Source organism: Brachypodium distachyon, chromosome 4, assembly GCF_000005505.3.
Source record: "Brachypodium distachyon strain Bd21 chromosome 4, Brachypodium_distachyon_v3.0, whole genome shotgun sequence".
NCBI classification, from domain to species: domain Eukaryota; kingdom Viridiplantae; phylum Streptophyta; class Magnoliopsida; order Poales; family Poaceae; genus Brachypodium; species Brachypodium distachyon.
This window is the reverse complement of record NC_016134.3, coordinates 3314759-3337775: the sequence shown is the minus strand read 5'-3', so window position 1 is coordinate 3337775 and position 23017 is coordinate 3314759. Positions and strand designations below refer to the sequence as shown.

The window sequence follows — 23017 nt, the reverse complement described above, 5'->3', positions numbered from 1 at the left end:
TTTATCAATTACGCTGACTAAATGATGCTCAACCAGGTTCAGTTTTGCATTATTGCCATCAAAGTTTGTACTTGAAATATATTTTTCTGTCGTGGTAGAGAGCGATTATTTTCTGATCTGCTCATATAGTTTGCCTTACCATGTACTGTAGTAGCTACAGATGAACTGGGAAACCATAATGAGAAGAAAAAGAAAAGGAATGTGAGACCCTTAGGTGAGCTATGGGAAAAGATCTATAACATGATGCTGATATCACAAAACTGCTGTTCCTGTCAGGTAACGAACTCTTTGTGTTTAGCATTGTTTACAATATTTCCATATTACCACATTCATCTAGAAGGATCGCTCTTGGTATTTCTTCTCGTCGACAACTATAATACAAATAACCTACTCACATAAACTTTCTGATACATCTGAAACCCACGTCAAGGTGGAGCAGAGGTTGCTGATTCTTGATTTTCTTTGTTTTGACGTTTGCACTGAAGATCTCTGTCCCAAATTGAGCGATTATTGATTGAGTCGCCAACAAGTTATTAATATGCCTTAGCTCCATTTGGAAAATAGATGGTCCATTTTTCTCACTAAGCTCACACTCACAACCTTCATATATGTAGTCTATCAAACTGGGAGAACAATTTTTGTTTAGATATTCTAATAAGATACCATGTAATTTTATTTTGTGAAGCGTTCCCTATCTATATGCTGGACTACTAATACTAGACCTCTGAACCATACAAAATTAAACTGTTGGCATCATCGTGGTGTGGGACCTACGTGAGTAGACGATGCATCGCCAACCTGTCCCACCTCAAGCATGCTTTTCTGTCTCAGATCGCTTGTTTGAGCATCACTATGCAAGTCAGCACTTGTTGCACTGAGACTGTTTGTGCCGCTAGTGACTGATCTGTAATTGCCCATTCTACGAGACACCTCCAGCTCCAAGCACTCATTGAGCTCAACAACAACAACAGTCATTGTTGGTCGTTCCCGTGATGGTTGCTCTTTGCACCGCAGTGCCAACTCTGTAACCTTCCATACTGAGTTGACATCATACTCCATCCTGTGAGCTTAAGATAGAACGTATTAGTTTCGGTTTAGGATTTGTGAAGTGAATCGTATTCAGTTAGCTAGTTCTATTCGGTTTGGACCTTGCCTTGTATAAATATATGGGTATACGTACCCTGTAACTCTAACCCCAGAAAATAAGAAAAATAGAAAAACAGAGCAGGCACGATACGTGCCTGTGGCCATCAAACTCTAATCGTTTTTGCCTCATGCGTGCGCGACGTGAGTAGTAGCTTAGTTGCTGATTGATTTCTTGGGTCGTATACTAGTATATGTGCGCATCTCGCCGGAAGTAATTGGTGATTACCAGCAACTACCTTCGCAAGTGAGGCCTCGTCGGAAAGTACTCGACGCGGTACTTGTGTCATGCGATCCCTGTGTTTTGATCCAACATTTGGTATCAGAGCTAAGGTTAATCCGGCAAAACGGTCCCTAGTACACGGGAGCTATGCCGACGGATGCGGGGACATCGGGAGCCGCGGCTGGAAGGAACTCAGCACCGGCGACGTTTCCAAGGCTCGATCGCAGCGACTACAGCATGTGGGCAATGAAGATGGAGGTGGCCATGGAATCTCAAGAGATCTGGGACGCAGTCGACCCTGGCGGCAACACTTATGCCAAAGGAGCGGCGAACTATCGCATTGATCGCCTGGCGTTGGCGGCCATCCATGCGGCTGTGCCGAACGATGTGCTACAACACCTGAAGGGGAAGAAATCTGCAAAGGATGCATGGGATACGATCAAGACCCTGCATCAAGGACACGAGCGTGTCCGGGAGGCAAACCTTCAAACCTTGCTGAAGAATTATGAGAGTTTGAAGATGGGAGAAGACGAGGCGGTCGACGCGTTCGCAGCGCGTGTAACGACGCTCGTTAACGGGATCCGCGACCTAGGCAAGACACTCTCCGAGATCTCCGTGGTCAGGCGGTTCCTATGCACGGCATCACCAAAGTATATCCAGATCGTAACCTCAATCGAGCAGTGTGTCAATCTGAAGACCCTCACGGTGGAAGACTTGGTGGGGCGCTACAAGGCGCACGATGAACGACTCCGGATGGTGTTCGGAGACGGCAAAGATGACGAGCATCTGATGATGACCCGTGCGCAGTGGTCTGCTATGGCCGCAAGGAAAACTGGCGATTCGTCATCGTCTAGTGGAAGAAGAGATCAAGCTAAAGGAGGAGGTCGAGCACAAGCAAAGAAAGCTCCTCAAGGTACCGAGGAGAAAGGTGCGGCCCCCAAGAAAAAGTTTGATCGCAAGAAGGTTAGGTGCCACAGCTGTGGAATATACGGGCACTTCAAGTCGGAGTGCCGAAAGCCACAGAAAGAGAAAGCATATATGGCCAGGGAAGAAGATGATGATCCGGCGCTGCTGATGGTAGAGATGTGCGAGCTGATGGAAGAAGGTCAAGAGGAAGTCATCGAGGAGAAGTCTGAGTCCGTAACCCTTGTTGAAAAGAAAGTCTACCTACATGATAAAGCAAGAGTGAAGGCGGGCAATGTGTGGTACCTTGACACGGGCGCTAGCAATCACATGACTGGCGACAAAACCCAATTCGCAGAGCTTAACCTAGCCGTGGGTGGCTCGGTGCGTTTTGGAGATGGTTCCACGGTGGTGATACAAGGGTGAGGCACAGTTCTTTTCGAGACAAGATTTGGCGATCACAAGGTACTAACCAACGTATATTATATCCCCAAGCTGAAAAGCAATATAATCAGTCTTGGTCAACTCGAGGAAAGGGGATGTAAAATCGTGTTAGAGGATGGGTACCTGTGGGGCTACGACCGACAACGCAAGCTACTGATGAAGGTCAAGAGGGCAAAGAATCGCTTGTATATTCTTGACCTAGACAAAACAGAGCCGATCTGTTTGTTAGCTGGTGTTGATGATCCAGCATGGAGGTGGCACGCTCGCTACGGGCACTTGAATTTTCACTCGCTTCGACAACTCGGCCAGAAGGACATGGTGGTTGGGATGCCGATGGTGGATCATGTTGAACAAGTGTGCGATGGCTGCCTAGTAGGGAAGCAACGGCGAGCGCCGTTTCCCAGAGAAGCAAAGTACCGGGCAGAGAAGGTACTAGATTTGTTTCACGGTGATCTGTGTGGCCCAGTTTCACCTGCAACCCCAGCCGGCAATCGCTATTTTCTACTCGTGGTAGATGACTACAGTCGGTACATGTGGGTTGTGCTGCTTAAAATGAAAGATCAAGCATTTCAAGCATTCAAGAAGATCAAGATTGCTGCTGAAGTAGAAGCAGAGGCAAAGTTGAAGGCTTTCCGGACTGACCGAGGAGGGGAATTTATCTCACATGAGTTTGCTGCATATTGTGAGGAACATGGCATCAAGCGTTTTCTGACAGCCCCATACACACCGCAGCAAAACGGTGTTGTTGAAAGAAGGAACCAAACCGTGGTAGCAATGGCTCAAAGCATGATGAAGAGCAAAGGCTTGCCGGGGAGGTTTTGGGGAGAAGCGGTGACTACAGCGGTATACTTGCTAAACCGTGCACCGACGAAAAGTGTCATTGGCATGACACCCTATGAAGCTTGGTGTGGAAGAAAACCTTCGGTCGATCACCTTCGTACTTTTGGGTGCATGGCACATGTGAAGAATGTTTCTGGACATGTGGGAAAGCTGGAAGACCGGAGTAAGCCGATGATCTTGATGGGTTATGAAGCAGGCTTGAAGGGACACTCGAAGGCTTATCGTGTGTATGATCCACAAACAAGAAAAGTTCACGTGGCATGCGACGTCGTCTTTGAAGAAGAGAGGGCATGGGATTGGTCCTCAAACAAAGAAGAGAATCAACAAAATTCGGATGATATGTTTGTTGTATCTTACCCTGTCCCTGAGCATGCAGGTCATAACCATGGAGAAGGCCACGGCCATGACGCAGGTGGCGGAGATCCACCAGGAATGCCGCAGTGCCGCGGCGCTACACCGGTGTTCAGCTTCAGTAGAGCACCGGCATCCGCGGCAAGAACAGCGGCAGGAATCTCTACCGCGGCAGGATCCCCGACAGAAAATTCTGCCGCGGCAGAAACCGCGGCAGGAAGATCTGCGTCTGCCACGACGCGAGAGACGGCAGAAGTTTCTGCCACGGCAGAAGATCCCTCTGCCGCGGCAGGAGCGAGTGAAGGGGAGGATGCAGCAGCCGGCGGAGACGCTGAAACTTCTACCGCGGCAGCAACCTCTCAAAGGGCATCGACGATGGTACGATCGCCGGTGCAGACTTGGTCGCGGACTCGACGCCCGACGCCCGAACGACTTCGACCTCTATCGGAGTTGTACCCTTCTCCAAAGAAGATGATCCTCAAGACGAATACGGTCAAGATGAAGCGCACAACGAAGGAAAGGTGCTTGTTAAGTACCGAAGAGCCAACCTCGTTTGAAGAAGCTAGCGAGGAAGAAAGTTGGCGCAAGGCTATGGAGGAGGAGATGGGGTCAATCCAAGATAACAAGACATGGAGCTTGGTTGATCTCCCTGCCGGACATAAACCCATAGGCCTCAAGTGGGTATTCAAAGTGAAGAAAGACTCCAATGGCAATGTGGTAAAGCACAAAGCACGCTTGGTAGCAAAGGGCTATGTGCAGCAACAAGGCGTTGATTTTGAGGAAGTGTTCGCTCCGGTCACAAGGATGGAATCGGTACGGTTGTTGATTGCTTTGGCCGCTCAAGAATCCTGGAAGCTGCATTATATGGATGTGAAATCAGCGTTCTTGAACGGTGACCTACAAGAAGAAGTATATGTACAACAACCTCCAGGTTTCATCGAAGGGGGAGCGGAACATAAGGTGTTGCGACTGCACAAGGCATTGTACGGGCTACGGCAAGCACCGAGGGGCATGGAACACCAAGCTGGACGCTACATTGGTGTCCCTCGGATTTGAGAAGAGTCCATTGGAGCATGCTATGTACAAACGAGGTGATGGGAAGGAACGGCTCCTAGTTGGAGTATATGTTGATGATCTGTTGATCACGGGTGCAGATGAGAGGGAGATTGCAAGATTCAAGAAGCAGATGCTAGATCTTTTCAAGATGAGTGACCTTGGTTTGTTGAGCTACTACCTCGGGATAGAAGTATGTCAGCGAGGAGACTCAATAACTTTGTGTCAAGAAGCTTATGCGAGGAAAATCCTTGAGAAGTGCGGCATGGAAGACTGCAATGCTACCTCAGCACCGATGGAAGCAAGGCATAAATTGAGCAAACACAGCGAAGCAGATCCTGTTGATACTACCGAATATAGAAGTATTGTGGGAAGTCTGAGATACTTGGTGAATACAAGGCCAGATTTGGCATACTCGGTTGGGATCGTTAGTCGATTCATGGAGAACCCCACAACGGAACACTTTGCAGCGGTGAAGATGATTTTGCGGTACATCAAAGGAACCCTGAATTATGGGTGTGTTTACTCAAAGAAGAAAGAGGAGAAGACACAACTAGTCGGGTACAGTGACAGTGATATGGCCGGCGACGTTGACGACCGTAAAATTACCTCGGGCATGGCGTTTTTCCTTGGTGGAAATATTGTGAGCTGGATGTCACAGAAGCAGAAGCTTGTGGCGCTATCCTCGTGTGAAGCTGAATACATTGCAGCAGCTACCGCAGCAAGCCAGGGAGTGTGGCTAGAGCGATTGCTTACTGATCTACTAAACTGAGAACCAGAAAAGTTTGAGTTAAAGATCGACAACAAGTCCACTATATCTCTGTGTAAGAATCCGGTGTTTCATGATAGAAGTAAACATATCGACACCCGGTTTCATTACATACGAGGATGTGTGGAAGAAGGCAAGCTTGATGTTGATTACATCAGTACAGATGAGCAGCTGGCCGACATATTGACGAAATCTCTTGGAAGAGTGAAATTTCAAGAGATGAGGAAGAAGATCGGCGTCGACGTTATCAAGTAGAAGTTCGTTTTGATCTTAGGGAGAGAATGTGAGCTTAAGATCAGAACGTATTAGTTTCGGTTTAGGATTTGTGAAGTGAATCGTATTCAGTTAGCTAGTTCTATTCGGTTTGGACCTTGCCTTGTATAAATATATGGGTATACGTACCCTGTAACTCTAACCCCAGAAAATAAGAAAAATAGAAAAACAGAGCAGGCACGATACGTGCCTGTGGCCATCAAACTCCAATCGTTTTTGCCTCATGCGTGCGCGACGTGAGTAGTAGCTTAGTTGCTGACTGATTTCTTGGGTCGTATACTAGTATACGTGTGCATCTTGCCGGAAGTAATTGGTGATTACCAGCAACTACCTTCGCAAGTGAGGCCTCGTCGGAAAGTACTCGACGCGGTACTTGTGTCGTGCGATCCCTGTGTTTTGATCCAACACATCCCCATCTTCGAGTCGGCAATGCTCTTGATGTTACCCTCCGAGAGCTTCTGGTGCACCCACTGGGCGATGTGGATGCTCTCGGTGTCACTGACTGCGACTGCTGGCGGCTGGCCGGTGATGAGCTCCAGTAGTACAACTCCAAAGCTGTAAACGTCACTCTTCTCACTAAGACGGGATGTGTTGTAGTATTCAGGGTCAAGGTACCCCAGTGTACCTGCTGGTTGGGTGGTGATATGGGTCATGAACTCGTTTGGAAACACCTTCGTGAGGCCAAGGTCGGATACCTTTGCCTCTAGGTCAGCAGTTAGCAGGATGTTCTTTGTCTTCACATCCCTATGGATCAGTGGCGGTTGGCAGGACTTGTGTAGATACTCCAATCCTGTATGCATGACCAATAAGTAGATAATAACAGGTTACGACGGATTAGGCTAAAAACTAGCCAAATTTGGCCAGAGGCATGATGTTTTGCTAGGTTTAACTGGTATGTGTATCAAGTCAGGACATCAATGTGTGTAATAGTCCTGTAAATCATGATGATTTTGTTACTACTGTAATAAAATTTTGGACATATAGTTATACAAACCATGGGCAGAGTCGAGAGCAATCCTGAGGCGTCGGTGCCAACTGAGGGGTGTAGCAACAGAAGCTTCTCCTGTGACAGAGTGTTACAAAATATGGCTATAAATGGGTTTATGCAGAACAGTAAGAGGCTGACAAATAAAAGTATGTTATTTATTGGTGTAGTTTGGCCAAAATGTAAAAGTGTGCTTTTAGGAGAACTTGGTTGCTTTGTTCACAAATCTGTTAATACTGGAGTGCACACATGAGTGCAGCCCATTCACAGTTGACATGGTATAGAGCAGTTAACAGTTGGTAAATACACAAGATTTTTAGGTTCAAAAATATAACATCCTCTATAGGAAGTGTGTCTTTACTCACTATTCAGAATGGTGTCTTCTTTTCTCTGTCATCATGCTGTGAGTGTAATTATAAAGTTGAAACAATGGACACATGAGTGAAAGACTATGTTGATCTAATGAGGTGCCTATTTGAAAGCTGAATTTTGTTAGGGGAGAGATGAATTTACCTCTTAAGCATTCCTGTAGGTCTCCTCCATGCATATATTCATAGACAAGGGCCAGATGTTTCTTGTCCTTGCAATAACCAATCAAGGAAACCAGATTCTTGTGATGAACTCGACTCAAGTGTTGAGCCTGCACTACAATTTGCAATAAGAACTATGTATTGAGCAAACAAACGGTAAATTTCAAGTTAACAGCCTACCTCAGCTAGAAACTCTTTATCCCCTTGAGATGATGTTTTTGAACGGATCTTCACAGCAACTGCATTTTCATTCTCTAAATGACCTAGAAACACAGCACCAAATCCTCCTCGCCCTATTTCTTCTCTGAAGTTAGCTGTGATGAGCTTCAGCTCTTTGTAACTGAACTGTCTGTTCCCAAATAAGTTTGACCTCTCCCGAGGGCTATTAAGCCTTAAGTTCTTCGCCATCCATGTATCTGGAATCCAACCTGATCTTATATGATAGATCTTTAGTTACTACAAATTTAGTGGTTCCTTGATGAAAACGTTACCTTGTTTATTTTTCCTTCTGTGAAGGATAAGAATTGCTGCCACAAACAGTACAGCTGCTACAGCTATTGGTACAACTATTTTAATGATGCGTGTCCTGCTATTTTTCTTGTCGTCTGGATCACATGTAGAAGCACCATTGTCACAGATATTCGCGTTGTTAGCAATCCTAGCATTACAGAGGCAATATCCGAATTAATTAAATATAGAGAAAACAATTGCAGAAGTATAGTTGTTTGCATGAACTATGAAGTATAGATGCTGTTTCCTTATTAATTCCCTGAGGAGTAAATACATTAGAAAAAACAAATAATTCTAAAAGGGGAAATCTTTGCTCTAGACCTACTCCGGTCGCAAGGGCTCATAAACTATTCCCTTGAAATGATGCCAAAAGTCATAAGTTAGCTACATGATGCAAACCTTAGCGTAAGAGATCCATTTTGATGCTTTTCTTGTAGAGCTGTCGGAATCGGTCCACTGAGTTTATTGCTTGACAAATCACCGTGGAAACCGGAAACAGTTTAATATACTTACACAATTTAGTGTAAAGTAAATTTGAGTGGACACGAATACTTACAGGAAAATGAGTGATGGCATTTGTCCTAGAAAATCAGGTATTGGACCAGACAGGCTATATTGGACAATTCCCTGGAATTGTATGTCTTATGAGAATACTCTAATAGGTAAAATCAGCACACATGAGTAAATTTATACTGCTTAGAGTTGTGGAGATGAGAATTAGGAGTTATTAGGCTCATAATGAGTAAGCAGAATATGTTGTATGATGACATTGAGCACTTACAAATTTAGTATGGATTTTAGATCGCCAAAAGAAGAATCAACTGCACCAGCCAACACACTAGATGACAAGTTTCTGTAGCAAATCCCATAGTAGATTAATACCAGGACATGGAAAAGCTTTCTTTTGAATCTTTCCGTGCAAGCATGGATGTGCAGTTCTTGTGCACTTGGTAATTTTTTTCTTGAAATGCTTGTATGCTTAGAACTTACAAAGCTGTTATCCATGCAGGATCAGATGAAGAGTAACTACAGTTCACGCCATCCCACGCAAATGCCTTCGGTGCACAAGGATCACCCATCCAGTTTTTCTTCAGCACATACGCCTTGCGAATTTTCATCATGGACTCGGCTGTTCACGTGGGAAAAGACAAGGTATCCGTGAATCCTTGCTTTACGCTATCCAAACAAATTACTCAAAACTGGACCTGGACTTCAAGCCAAATTAAGACAATTGACAATGGCACACTGGATTTAAGTGTTAGATACCATCTGCATTGTTCGTCCCAAGCTCAGTCATCTGCTGCACCGAGTATATCTCGAGCGCATTCAGGATGGGTGGGAGCGTAGCATCTGGCGTGGCGACAACGAGACAGCGTGCTTGCCCACCCCCTGCACCACCACCCTTTTTATGACCTCGGCAGAAAGGTACTTTGTGGTGTAGTTCCGGCTGCCGTCCCACGAGGCGTCATCGATGAGGATGTCGAACTGCCTCAGCGCACTGCTTGGCAGCGTCTGCAGCTCTGCGAAGTAGAGCAGCAGGAGATAAGCTGTGCTGCTATTATTCTCCAGTGAGGGGTCCGTGTTCCATGAGAAGTCGAGCCGGGTCCCATTCACTGGAGTGGCTGCACCCTGCAATACCGGCGATGGCGATTTGGCGAAGCTGCTGGAGTTGGAGAAATCAACGGTGGCCGTGGTCGTTATGTTGGTCCACGCAGCAACATTGACGTAGCTCTGCCAGAGACGGTCGCAGCGATCAAATGGGTACCTGTTGTCAGTATCCAGAGTGAGAAAATCACCACAAGTGACAATTCATGTGCCTGAAATTACCAATATATGTTGCACAAGTTGATAGTATATCGGTCTGCAAAATGATTTTGAATTGACCAAAAATATTGCATTAGAAAAAGGTGTCAAGCAAGCTAGTTAGCTGTGGTCGATGGTCAGCCGTCAGTTCGATCATATTTCATGGGGAGCCATGCCTAGTCGGGACTTGGGAGTAGTGATGGTGGTAATATCTAAATCCCGTGTTTTAAAAGAATGATGATGTTTAAACCATGTTTGAGATTGACGATCTGGTTGAATGCTTCTGAGGTACATGTGGGCTCCTAGGGTTCCCAATCCTCCTTTCCCACCGCCACCACCATGGCGCCTGGGTCCAAAGCTCCCTGTCAGCGGCCACCCTGGAACCGACACCACCGTCCTCCTCCCCCGTCCCCTTTGTTCCGCTTCAGATGGCATCTCTGTTGGAAATATCCATTAACTCCCACAATTTCCACCGATGGGATTCATCTGTCACAGGGGAAGCATACTGCAGATGTGCTCAAACAGGTGGGCATCATTAAGTGTAAAATGTTTGATACACCAATGAGACCACCACTGATAACCTTCCTGTGACAGATGAGGATCCTCTTGGATCCAAAGATGCTTCTCATTGCCGGAACTTTACACTACTTGACAATGACACATCCTGACATTTCCTTTTCTGTGAACATGGTTTGCCAATTTCTGCATTCTCAAACCACAGCTCACAGGACAGCTGTCAGAAGGATCTCACGGTACCTCAAACACCATGAGTTTTGGTGTTAAAATTAGGAGATCTTCTACCTTGGTAAGTTGTAGTTCAGATGTAGATTGGGCATGTAGATTGGGCATCTTAGGAGATCTTCTACCTTGGTGGATTTATTATGTTTCTGGGACCTAACCTTTATTTCATGGAGTGCAAAAAAACAAGCAACGGTCTCTGGATCAAGTACAGAAGTTAAGTATGAAGCTTAAAGCATTTGCTAATGCTACAGCAGAAATTGTTTGGTTGCACTCTGTTCTTGGAGAACATGGTGTAACTCAGACAAGAAAATCATGTCTTTGGTATGATAATTTGGGTGCCACATATTTGTCATCCAATCTGGTCTTCCATGTCAGAACTAAACATATTGAAGTTGATTTTCACTTTGTTCGAGAACATGTTGCATGCAAGGTTGCGGATGGTTTTTACCAAAGCTCTACCGGTCCGGTCGTTAGAGCATTTTAGATACAATCTCAACTTACGGAAATTAGGATTGAGGAGGGGTGTTAATTAGTCCACAATAACCGGTGGAATCTTTATATAATTGTTATCTCTTCCTTCTTCTCTTGTTTAAACTGCATCATGACGTGGAGATCAAGATCTGTGAGTTTCTCCTAAACTATGTAATCTCTGCCGGTTGAGGCCATATAAGTATAACTACATGGGGGATGCTAATCGGCGGAGTTCGCGATCTGGCAGACGATTCCGACCAGACTCCGCGTCATCCGCGATGGGGCCGTTCCCACGCGCTCGGCCGCGTCGCAGTTCCACTTCCTCACGCAGGCTCCTGAATCTGTCAGCGTCCTGGGCCTCGTGCTAGGCCAAATGACTACAAGCCCACTTCAGCTTTTTCTCTTTTCCCATTTTGGCTTTTTTTGTACAACAGAAAAGTGTTGCTGTTGGGCTTTTTTTTTTTTCATCTTTTCCCTTTTTGGGAGAGTGGTTTCAGGAAATTAAACGGGTGGGGAATATCACTTTCAATAAAAAAGACTAGACGCTTTCAAATCATATCGAGATTTTAGAAATCACATAAGAAGGTTTTTATGCCAGAATTTGATGCCTTTCCTGACAAATATTCAAACTTTTAAAGTCTTGACATAACCTTACAAATTTTAGTAGATCTGGTTGTTATGATGTAGATTATGGCTTATTCAAGCTTTCATAATCATTACATAGAGCTCCCAAAATTTAAGTTATATGAGAAGTTCGCGAAAAATGGACCTAGAATAATAATCGAAACCACACCTCAAGGATTTTTTTTTTGTTCCTTGAAATGTACAACACTTGTTCATTAAAAAAGATATAGAATAGATAAGATCATTAAAGCTCGTGCTGAGATCATCAAAAACTCATTATGAACTTAGAAAAATAATTGAAAGCATGTCTCAAGAATTTTTAAAATTAAAAGCACAATGTTTGTTAGAAAGCTAATCATGGGATCCATAAAAAGGCTCATCGTTAGAATGCTAAAATCTCATCTTAAGATCATTAAAAGCTCAAGGATTTTTGAAAAAAAGAAGAAATGAGAAGACTTGTTAATTAAAAACTCTTCCTGGGATCATAAAAAGCTCATCACTAGAACATTAAAAGCTCATCAAGGGTTCGTTGAAAAGCTCAGCATTAGAACATTTAAAATATCAATGGTTTTTGGAAAAGTTAAAAGGTCATGATGAAAATCGTTAAAAGTCATGATGAGATCGTTAGAAGCTCATGATGCTATCTGTAAAAAGCTCATCATAGAGTTAGCAAAATAATTGAAAGCATGTCTAAAGAGTTTTGAAAATAAAAAGCACATGATGAGTTCGTTAAAAGCTCTTCATGAGATCCTTAAAAGCTCATGATAAGATCGTTAAAAGCTCAAGGATTTTCAAAAAAAAAAATGAAATGTACAAAACTTGTTCGTTAAAAACTCTCGTATGATCATGAAAAAGCTCATCACTAGAACATTAAAAGTTCATCATTAGAAAGTTTAAAAAGCTAAATGGTTTTTGGAAAAGTTAAAAGATCATGATGAAAATCGTTAAAAGTCATGATGAGATGGTTAAAAGCTCATTATGCTATTTGTAAAAAGCTCATCATGAAGTTAGCAACAATAATTGAAAGCATGTCTAAGGATTTTTGAAAATTAAAAGCACATGATGAGTTCGTTAAAAGCTCTTCATAGGATCCTTAAAAGCTCATCGTTAGAATGTTGAAAGCTCATCATAAGATCGTTAAAAGCTTAAGGATTTTTAAAAAAATAAATGAAATTGTTCGTTAAAAACTCATCATTAGAACATTAAAAGCTCATCATGTGGTCGTTAAAAAGTTTATAATTAGAAAGTTCAAATGCACAATGGATTTTGGAGAAAATAAAAGCTCATTGTTAAAAGATCATGAGGAGATCGTGTAAGCCCATCAAGAACTTAGAAAAATAATTGAAAAGCATGTCTCAAGGATTTTAAAAAATTAAAAGCACATGGTGCGTTCGTTAAAAGCTTGTCATGGGATCCTTAAAAGCTGATCTCTAGAATGCTAAAAGCTCATGGATTTTGAGAAAACAAGGAAATTTAGTAGACTTGTTCGGAAAAAAAATCATCATGGCATCATAAAAAAAAGCTCATTTTTAGAACATTAAAAGCACATGATGTGTTCATTAAAAAGCTCATTATTATAAAGTTAGGCGCGTGTTTCAAAATTTAGCACTGATCAAAATGATTAGTCAACTAAGTCCGAGATCTATAAAAGCTTCTATTTCCGACAAAAAATAGGCATATCATATGAAAAGGGTAGAAAATGAAAAGTGTGTCTTTAAACTAATTAAGTGCAGACACAAAATAGGAGTACTAGAAAATAGTGACACAAAGCAAGCCTTGCCATCCATGACATCTGCAACACTCCCTTCTGATTTGTGGTCGGCACTGCTAGACGCCCCCGTAAATCTTACATGCACACCGTGCTGTTTTGATGGAAACACTACCCCTGTTTTGATGAAAACCAATATTATAATGCTTCTGTTGCATCACAACAAAAACAGGTAATAAATTTGTATCATTCTACACCAAACATCCTGAGTCATGTATCGTAACTGAAAACCATTCTAATTTGTGTTGCAGCACTCATTCTGCCCAAAAGTAAAACAAAAAAATGCACAAGGATATCTGCATGCCTTGACAAAAAGAGAAGGTTGACGCATTGACAATAAGATATAAAATGCCTTGACAAAACTTCTGCAACTTTACGCTTTGGCTGCATACAAAAACTGCGAAAATAATTGGACGGTGCTAATGTGTTTAGCAGAAATCATGTGGTGGCATGGTGCACAAAAAAATAAGCAGATATACCATTTTGTCAATGGGAGGTAGGGGCCAGGCACCAATCACTGTCATTTTGTGACTGCAATAGCCAATAGCAGATATGCAACCTGACTATGTTTGACATTCCATGGTACTTTAGGGTCCCAATTTGATCTCAGTGGAGTTTTTGTGTAACCTTTTTGCCCTGCAATCATATTGCCATTTTGTTTCATCTTGTCCTTGCAGCCATTGTTAACAAAGAAAGCAATGGTACATTCCATTGTAAAAAGTATACAACGATCATTCACCCAAATTGTGGCACCATTCTGTTTTCTTGGGTGCAAGTAATTTAACATTTTAACTGAACAAATGGAAAAATAAACATCTGGACCTATACTGTGCAGATGCCTGCATGTGCAGAATGAACAGTTCTTATGTATTGCTTCCTCCTATTCACGTCGCCCAATTAATCAGTAAGCATAGCATCCCCGCTTTGCAAACGATTAAATCCGTTGAAGCAAGCAACAAAATAAAGATTCCCCGCTTTCATCAATCTCAAGTTTTGGCCATGTTTGCAAAAATGTCACCAATGGCAATTCATATACTAATGGTATTCAGAGAACCCGAAACCCCAAAGAACCTATCAGGTATTCAGATGGTGGTTGCTGCAAAAACCATGAGATGGGCATTTGGAAGGATGGAACATTGCCTAGTGACCTAAATTTTTTTTAAGGAGCTTACAGTGGCTACATCAGACCTATGAAAGAGAAATGCGGTCATAATGGGAAGAAAAGCATGGGGAACCATGTCTCTACACTAACCACCAAAAGCACTGGCATTCTAAAACATTCTATCTACAGAGCATACATTTTTCTCACCTCATAACACAATAATACGCTTGCCGTGTATATGAGATAACAATAGAAGAAGGTCATTAAGCAAGCATAACCAAATTGCCATTCCTATTAATTTCATATGTGGGATAAAAAGTACTAGCAGGCATAAATTTGGTTATGTTTTCTGAACATTATTCCAACTATTGTCGGCTGTTCACTCATCTCAACTCTATTTGAGCCAAATCTATTATCTTGCAAGCATGAACAACAATTGTGTCATCATCTGCTATATAATATCACTTTCACTAGATGGAAGATTGTTTACCTAGAAGTTAAACACGGGCATCTGTTACCTGAATTGGCAATGGAAAACACAAGTGGCTCCATATAGGAATATGCGGAACAAACATGTCACATGTAAGGGCTCAACAGGAAGGCAAAACAAAATAGATCTCATCCAGGGAACTAAGACCATAAAAAAGCTCACAATCTTCTTCCTAAAGTGCAGGCTCTTCATTAAAAACAAGCTAAAACTCCTTGACATGCAGCCTGCGGGCACCACAAGCCCTCAGCCACCTCCTCCCCTCCGGCTGTCCCAGTGCTACACTGAAAAGTGAACGAATGAAAAAAAAAGTGAGATCGATCTCCAATCAACATCGAACACCACATACTTAGCATCAGTTTAGTTCATTTGGAAATTAATGGGGCTAAGAAGATGCAGAGAGAGAGAGAGTACCTTGGCAAAGAGGATGTGAGCAAGCTGCCGTACGCAACGAAGACCTCACCATACTTCTGGTAGAGTTCAGCCCACTAGATCCGCCTCCACAAGCCCCTTCTCCTCTTGATGTTTCTTCACTTCGATGGGTTGTAGAGCAGCGGCGCGACAACACGACATGGCACGCCGCCAAGAGAGTGAAAGAGACAGGACAGAAAGCTGCGCCGCTGCAGCCTGCTTGAGGCGTCACCTTGAGGGCAAGGGCAGGGAGGCGGCGTCTGATTTGGCAGCAAACAATACAGAAGGATTGGGGAAAATTAGAAGGGAAATTTGGACGAGGGAGCCGCTGGAATTTGGCGCGGCCTGCGGTGAGCGACGGCCCGAAGGCAACCTGCGGCGGGTAGAAGCGGAGGTCAGCGCTGGCTGGTGCCTTGGAGAGTTGGAGTGTTGGGTTTGTCCAAAGATCAATCACATGAAGATACACACGCTAGGATCATGACGATATGCATATACCGAGGAGATGCTGCACGAAGGAATCGGCGTACTATCGAGATCTCAGAGACCGTTTCGCCGAGTTGCCTTATGCCGTTCACCAGCGTGGTGACCCTTGCTCCGAAGGTGTCTGCAGATTCATCATCTCCCATCTTCAGATTTTCGTAGCTTTTCAACAAGCTCTGAAGATTTGCTTCACGCACACGCGCGTGACCTTGGTGCAAGGTTTTCACCGTGTCCCAAGCTTCTTTGGTCGATTTATTTCCCATGAGATGTTCCAGCACATTGTTGGGCATGGCCCCGTGAATTGCCATCGGTGCTAGTCGATCCTTGCGATACTTTGCCGCGCCCTTGGCGTACTCCTTGTCTCAGGGTACAAGCTTGTTACAAACCACCGTATATGCCTGTGTATATATACACGGCCACGCGTACTAACAATGCTAAACTGAGTGGGATTCACAACTAATCGAACTCAAACTAGCTAGGCAAACCACGTGACCAAACCGAAGACTCAACCTAGCAGTATTCGGACAGCACAAGCCGTGTAGCATACATGCACATACCGATTACTAAAACTTGCCTAATTAATAAATCTAATTAGACTTGTACAAGTTTACGCTAACAATCTCACCCTAATCTTGATCCGTCCCCTGATCTTAACTCACCACAGCTTCACGACTTGTCGACTACACTCAACGTATGATCCAAACTCCCAGTCACGTTAGCTCCTGCATGAACTACACCGCCCACACCTAGCGCAATACGTGCTAGCTAAACCCATAACTTCACGTAGAGACATGTCCTCATTGAAAAGACTCACCTTCACTGGTACGCCGCCCACTATACGCTTGAGTTTCCGTTTTCTCGTCGAGATACACAGATGACACCCGCCACCTTGTCTAGACGCCCGTCTTCGCCCTCAGTGATACACCTCACCGAACGGCCCTTCGACCGTGACGCACTTCCGCTGCAACATAGTCCCACACAGACAAGCACTTGGACGCAACCACGACTCACAGATGCTGACCTGGACGTACATACGCAGCTTGACCCGATGTCGAGTACTTTATGACGATCAGGATGATCTCCTGTTACTAGGAGATCGGTCCACTGCGACGATAGTCTTATCTGATCCGCTGAACGTCGCTCCACTGCATAGCCACCGATTGCCCGATCCAATCCGCTGAACACTCCTCCGCACACAGCCACAGTTTGTCCGCTCTTATCCACGGACGTCGCTCCGCCGCCGTTTCCCGCCCCGAGGCGCTAGCACATCACCTCCCGGGGCAAGCTTGTATTCAAATCTTGGACCTCGCTCTGATACCAAATGTTGGGTTTGTCCAAAGATCAATCACATGAAGACGCACCTCGATCGAGCCAAACCTGTGTGCTTAGTGGCTAGCTTGGACGCTGAAGCTTGGAGGTGGCACGCTCGCTATGGTCACTTAAATTTCCATGCACTTCGTCAACTTGGCCAGAAGGAGATGGTGCGTGGCATGCCGTGTGTGCAACACATAGAGCAGCTGTGTGATGGTTGCCTTGTTGGCAAACAAAGAAGGGCACCGTTTCCAAGAGAGGCACAGTATCGTGCCAGCAAAGTACTAGAGCTCATGCATGGTGATCTGTGTGGGCCTATATCTCCCGCAACCCCTGCTGGAAATAAATATTTTCTTCTTGTGGTTGATGACTACAACAAGTACATGTGGATAGTTCTGCTGAAAAGTAAAGATCAGGCGTTACAAGCCTTCAAAACAATCAAGATTGCAGCTGAGGTGGAAGCTGAAGCAAAGTTGAAGGCGTTCCGAACTGATCGTGGAGGGGAGTTCACCTCCAATGAGTTCACCATGTATTGTGAACAACACGGGATCAAGATTCCTGACGGCGCCCTATACCCCTCAACAGAACGGAGTGGTGGAAAGGCGTAACCAAACAGTGGTGGCAATGGCAAGAAGTGTGCTTAAGAGCAAGAATCTCCCTGGAAAGTTTTGGGGTGAAGCTGTCACTACTGCCGTCTATTTTCTCAACAGGGCACCAACAAAGAGCGTGGTTGGTATGACTCCATATGAAGCATGGTGTGGAAGAAAGCCAAGTGTTGAGCATCTACGCACCTTCGGGTGCATCACCCATGTGAAGACCGTCTCGGGTCACGCCTCAAAGCTAGCGGATAGAAGCACGCCAATGATTTTCATTGGATATGAAGCTAGCTCGAAGGGACACTCAAAGGCATATAGAGTGTATGATCCAGCAACTAGGTAGGTCCACATCACTTGAGATGTTATATTCGAGGAAGAGAAGATGTGGTCGGGATCAAAAATAACCGAGACGAGTGAACAAGGTACGAGTGAAATATTTCACGTACATTATGATAACCAGGTCGCTGCAGGTCATGGTGATGGTGATGAAGGACATCAGCATGAGGAGAATCGGGAGGAGCCCCGAACTCCTTCGGGTCACAGAGGAGGAGGTGGCAACTTCAGGCCGCAGTCTACCTCGACACGAAGCATCTCTGCCGCGGCAGAGAAATCTTCTACCGCGGCAGACAGGCAAGATGCAGAGGACCATCAAAGCAGTGAAGCTGCCGCTGCAGAACAAACAGAAGAGGAAGAGAACCAGCGAAGCAGTGCTGCGGCCGTAAATTCTTCTGCCGCGGCAGGAAACTCTGTTTCCGCGGCAGGAAATTCCTCTGCCGCGGCAGGAATCTCTGCCGCCGCGGCAGAACAGACAGAGGAAGTACAGTCAGCTTCGGGGGAAGGTTCAGGGCGAGCTACAACCACGCCTGAGGTGTCGATACATACGCGTACACGTCGTACGACTCCAGTAAAGCTTCGTCTACTGTCTGAATTGTATCCGCCTTCGAAGAAAATAATCAGGAAACCGAAGCCGGCTAAAACAACATGTGCAACAAGATCCAAGTGCCTACTAAGTGTTGAGGAACCAGCAACGTTTGAGGAAGCAAATGAGGAGGAAAGTTGGCGTGTGGCAGTGAAAGAAGAGCTGGATTTGATTGAAGACAACATGACATGGAGTCTTGTTGACCTGCCCCATGGTCAGAAAGCAATTGGCCTAAAGTGGGTATACAAAATCAAGAAAGATGCCGATGGTGAAGTCGTAAAGCACAAGGCCAGATTAGTGGCTGAAGGATATGTTCAAGAGCAAGGTGTAGACTTTGAGAAAGTGTTTTCCCCGGTGGCGAGGATGGAATCAGTGAGGCTTTTGATAACTCTTGCAACTCAGAATATGTGGAAATTGCATCACATGGACGTGAAATCTGCATTTTTGAATGGAGAGTTAGAAAAGGAAGTATATGTGAAGCAACCTTCTGGTTTTATCAAGGAAGGGGAAGAACACAGAGTGTTTAAACTACACAAAGCATTATATGGTTTGCGACAGGCACCTCGGGCATGGAACATCAAGCTGGACCGAACCTTGATGTCCCTTGGTTTGAGAAAAGTCCTCTAGAACATGCAATGTATAAACGAGGAGTTGGAGACAGCCTTCTACTAGTTGGCATCTACGTAGATGATCTGTTGATAACAGGAGCACATGAAAAGCAGATTGCAAAATTCCAACTTCAGATGAAAGATTTGTTCAAGATGAGTGATCTAGGGCTGTTGACCTACTATCTGGGTATTGAGGTACATCAACAACCTGCTGGAATTTCACTTTGTCAAGAAGCATATGCAAAGAAAATTCTGAAGACTTGTGGTATGGATGATTGCAATCCAACTCATGTTCCCATGGAGCCTCGGTTCAAATTAAGTAAGAAGAGTGAGGCACCGTTGGTTGATGCCACGGAATATAGAAGCATTGTGGATAGTCTTTGGTACCTAGTAAACACGAGGCCCGACCTAGCATATTCGGTTGGGATAGTAAGTCGGTACATGGAAGCGCCTACAACTGAACATTATGCTGCTGTAAAGCAAATACTCAGGTACATAAAAGGAACAACCAATTTTGGTTGTATGTACAGGAAGAAAGAAGGGGTGGCCAAGCTACATGGCTACAGTGACAGTGATATGGCAGGAGATGTGGATGACCGTAAAAGTACTTCGGGCGTTGCATATTTTCTAGGAAATAGCATGATCACATGGTTGTCACAAAAGCAAAAGGTGGCAGCATTATCATCTTGTGAGGCTGAGTATATAGCAGCGGCAACAACAGCATGTCAAGGAGTTTGGTTGGCACGGCTCCTAGCAGATGTGATGAATCAAGAAGCAGAACAAGTGGTGCTATATGTTGACAACAAGTCTACGATATCATTGAGTAAAAATCCAGTACACCATGACAGAAGTAAACATATTGATACTCGGTATCATTATCTGCGAGTGTGTGGAGGAAGGGAAGGTGGACGTCAACTATATTTGCACCGATGACCAGCTTGCGGATATCTTGACGAAGTCGCTGGGAAGGCAGAAGTTCGTTGAGATGCGAGGAAGAATTGGTGTTCAAGCGGTCAAAGAGCACATCGTGCTTAGGGGGGTGAATGTTGGATAAGCATTCGTACTCGTACGGGTGATGGATTCCAGTCCGAGAAGAATTAGTATTCATCACCGTATAGGATTAGATAGCTCCTAGTATTTGCATCTATAAATATATGTAATCGTTTCCCTGTAAAACTTCAACTCCAGAAAATTCAGAAAAAGAGAACAGGCTCGACACGGGCCTGTAGCAATCTCCAAACAAATCAATTCCTCTCGTGCGTGTGTTTGCCTAACATGATTACCAAAGCTAGCTGCTTGATTGATTGCTGCTAGCGTTGCGGTGCGTGTGCGTCTCTCCGGATTCCATCGGATCGCGGAAAGTACTCGACGTGTTCCCGATCTCTGCGATCTGAACCAACATGGAGGAGAAGGGGAAAAGGAGATCGCTCGGTGCTGGTGCGGTTAGAGGAGAAGGGGAAATGGCACTCTCTCCCTCCGCGGCAGGCTGTTGGCTGTCGGAGAAAAGGGAAAGGAGGAATCGGGGAGAAGCTGCCGCAAGTCGTCCGCGCCGGGCGGACGAGCGCCAAAGAGTGTTTTCGAACTACATGGCCCTGAAAGGGGTTCAACGCTTCCTGTCTTGTATACACTTTTATATACTCTGTTCCCCTTTCTCCTGGTCATGGTGGCGTGTGCTTGTATTGCTGTTGTACCTGGTTAATTTGTATCATGATTGTTTTATTTCATTTGAAATGGTTTAGATTGGCTAAAATGCCCACCATATGTGTGCCTAATAATAATATGCATCAGTCGTTCTTTTTTGACAGCTTATGCATGAATGGTTAACTATTATCACTGCAGGTACTGACCTGTATACTTTAGGCGACCGCCAGAAGTAGTACCGGTTATAAGGGAATCTCGCCGCCGGCGGGCGAAGGCTGAGAAGGAGCAGCGTCTGGTTCACGGTGGCCTCCGGGTACATGACCGCCTCCACCGGCCTCAGCTCATGCCCGGAGATGAACGGTGCACCCAACCCTATGTTCACCAAGCACACCTGGAAACCAAAGCCAGAGTCATATATAGCGATTGTTGTCGAGTTTCATGCACCAACCAATTCACCGTTAAGCTTCATGTTCACCTGCAGGAACTCGGCGGGCGACACGGTGACGGCCTCAAGGATGTAGGTGCTGTCGGCGGCGGTGACATTGACGGTGGCCCAGCGGTTGACGCCGAGGTAGAGGTCGAAGGCCGGGGGGCTGTTGAGCTTGTCGTAGTTGCCGTAGTAGAAGCTGCACCTGACCAGGTACTTGGCTCCTTGTGTTAGCCCCCGGAGCGTGTAGCAGCTCCTCATGCCGGTACCACCAGGGAAGCTGCGGACGTTGCGGTACCGCACCGCCAGGTCTGGGTCGACGTACGGCGGGCTGACATCGGCGTTGGACCCTGCTCCGGCGTCGACGAAGTCGGTGTCGGACACGTACCTCATCATGGTCCGGTTGGGATCGCTGTCGGGGTAGCTCGTGCCCTCCTTGATCCCGCAGTCGATGCTGACGAAACCTGCACCAATTGAAGCTCGTTGTCGTCGATCGGTGCTCATGTAAAAGAAGACGAAGGGCTCGAGCTAGCCGACCAGGCACCTAGATCGTCGAGCGTTTGGCCATGGACGGGAACGACGAGCTCGGGTGACACCAAGCATAACAGGAATAGGAGGAGAAGCACCGGCAACGACAGATCAGGGAGGCCTGTTGCTATTGCTGGTGCCATGGCTACACGCAGAGGTATGTTGCTCTCAAAGTCTTTATAGAGATCTCTTCTCACTGACACTGATCTCTTTAAGCTACTAGCATTGAGTGTTAATCCAAGTCAAAGCCCAAGTCACACTGCCGGCCGGCCGGCGAGGTTGGTGGCGCTAGCTAGTGAATTTCCAGGGGTCACAAGAGTCTCACAAGACAAGTCAGCAGTCAAGCGGATTAAGAATTACTACCTGCATGCGTGTAAGTGCGACAAACATGCAAGTACAATCAGTGTGATGTCTGGATTGATGTAAATGTATATGTAACGGTACGACCCGGCATCGTTCCGGAATGTTACTCAACATCGGTACAGAAACCTCCTCCCAAACTGTTAAAACTAAATTTCACGTCCAAATGGTTTTAGCAACCTCCAATATCGGTGGTGACAAACTGATAAGATCACGTAATCTCAAACGGCAATTTCTAGGATACTACTAGCTGTCAAAGCTAGTAACCCTCGGCATCTGTTTTGTGCTCTCCTTTAACAGTGTCAGCTTTCTTTGTAATGGTGTTTTTGGTCCACTTCTTTCGTTCAAGGTTGTTTTGCCTTAGTACGTACCAGTTTTTCTTTTCTTTTTTTGCTTTTGTAGGTTGTTTTACCTTTGTAGGTAGTACCAGTTGGTTACCAGTTGGTAGAGAACTGCTATAGGTAAAACGATTTTGATATGCTAGCTGCGTTGCCATCTGGGCTTGTGTTTGGGCCTGAGCAAATTTAGTACTCCTTCTCATTGTAAATTCTTGACTCAAATTTACTCAAATATAAATATGTTTATTTTTAAAAAGTGTCTAAATATACATGTAATATTTCGACAATAATTTAGAATCGGAGGGAAACGATTTAGGATGGGAGGAAGTACATCACGTTGCAATCATAACGAAATCGTCGTGCGCAAAGGGCGTGTTT

At 45.0% G+C, this 23017-nt stretch overlaps 1 protein-coding gene and 1 pseudogene across 5 annotated transcripts; both read right to left on the bottom strand.

Moving 5' to 3' along the window:
- Nucleotides 1–116: 116 nt before the first annotated feature.
- On the bottom strand, nt 117–10676 carry LOC100841386 (annotated as a pseudogene).
- A 2564-nt stretch (nt 10677–13240) lies between these two features.
- Nucleotides 13241–22426, bottom strand: LOC112268545 (probable LRR receptor-like serine/threonine-protein kinase At4g29180). 5 transcript variants are annotated; one of them, XR_002966464.1, is made up of 5 exons: nt 21958–22426; nt 21462–21877; nt 21193–21377; nt 15435–15804; nt 14993–15304 (listed from the first exon to the last, which is right to left on the bottom strand). XR_002966464.1 is itself a non-coding variant. In XM_024463583.1 (4 exons), exons 1-4 carry the CDS (start codon nt 22082–22084, stop codon nt 13491–13493), a joined length of 786 nt encoding a protein of 261 aa, XP_024319351.1. In that variant the 5' UTR covers nt 22085–22426; the 3' UTR covers nt 13241–13490. The 5 variants fall into 5 exon arrangements, 4 of the variants coding, with proteins under 4 accessions (XP_024319351.1, XP_024319352.1, XP_024319350.1 ...); XM_024463583.1 differs by lacking the exons at nt 14993–15304; nt 15435–15804 and adding an exon at nt 13241–13548; XM_024463584.1 differs by lacking the exons at nt 14993–15304; nt 15435–15804 and adding an exon at nt 13760–14067.
- Nucleotides 22427–23017: the final 591 nt, after the last annotated feature.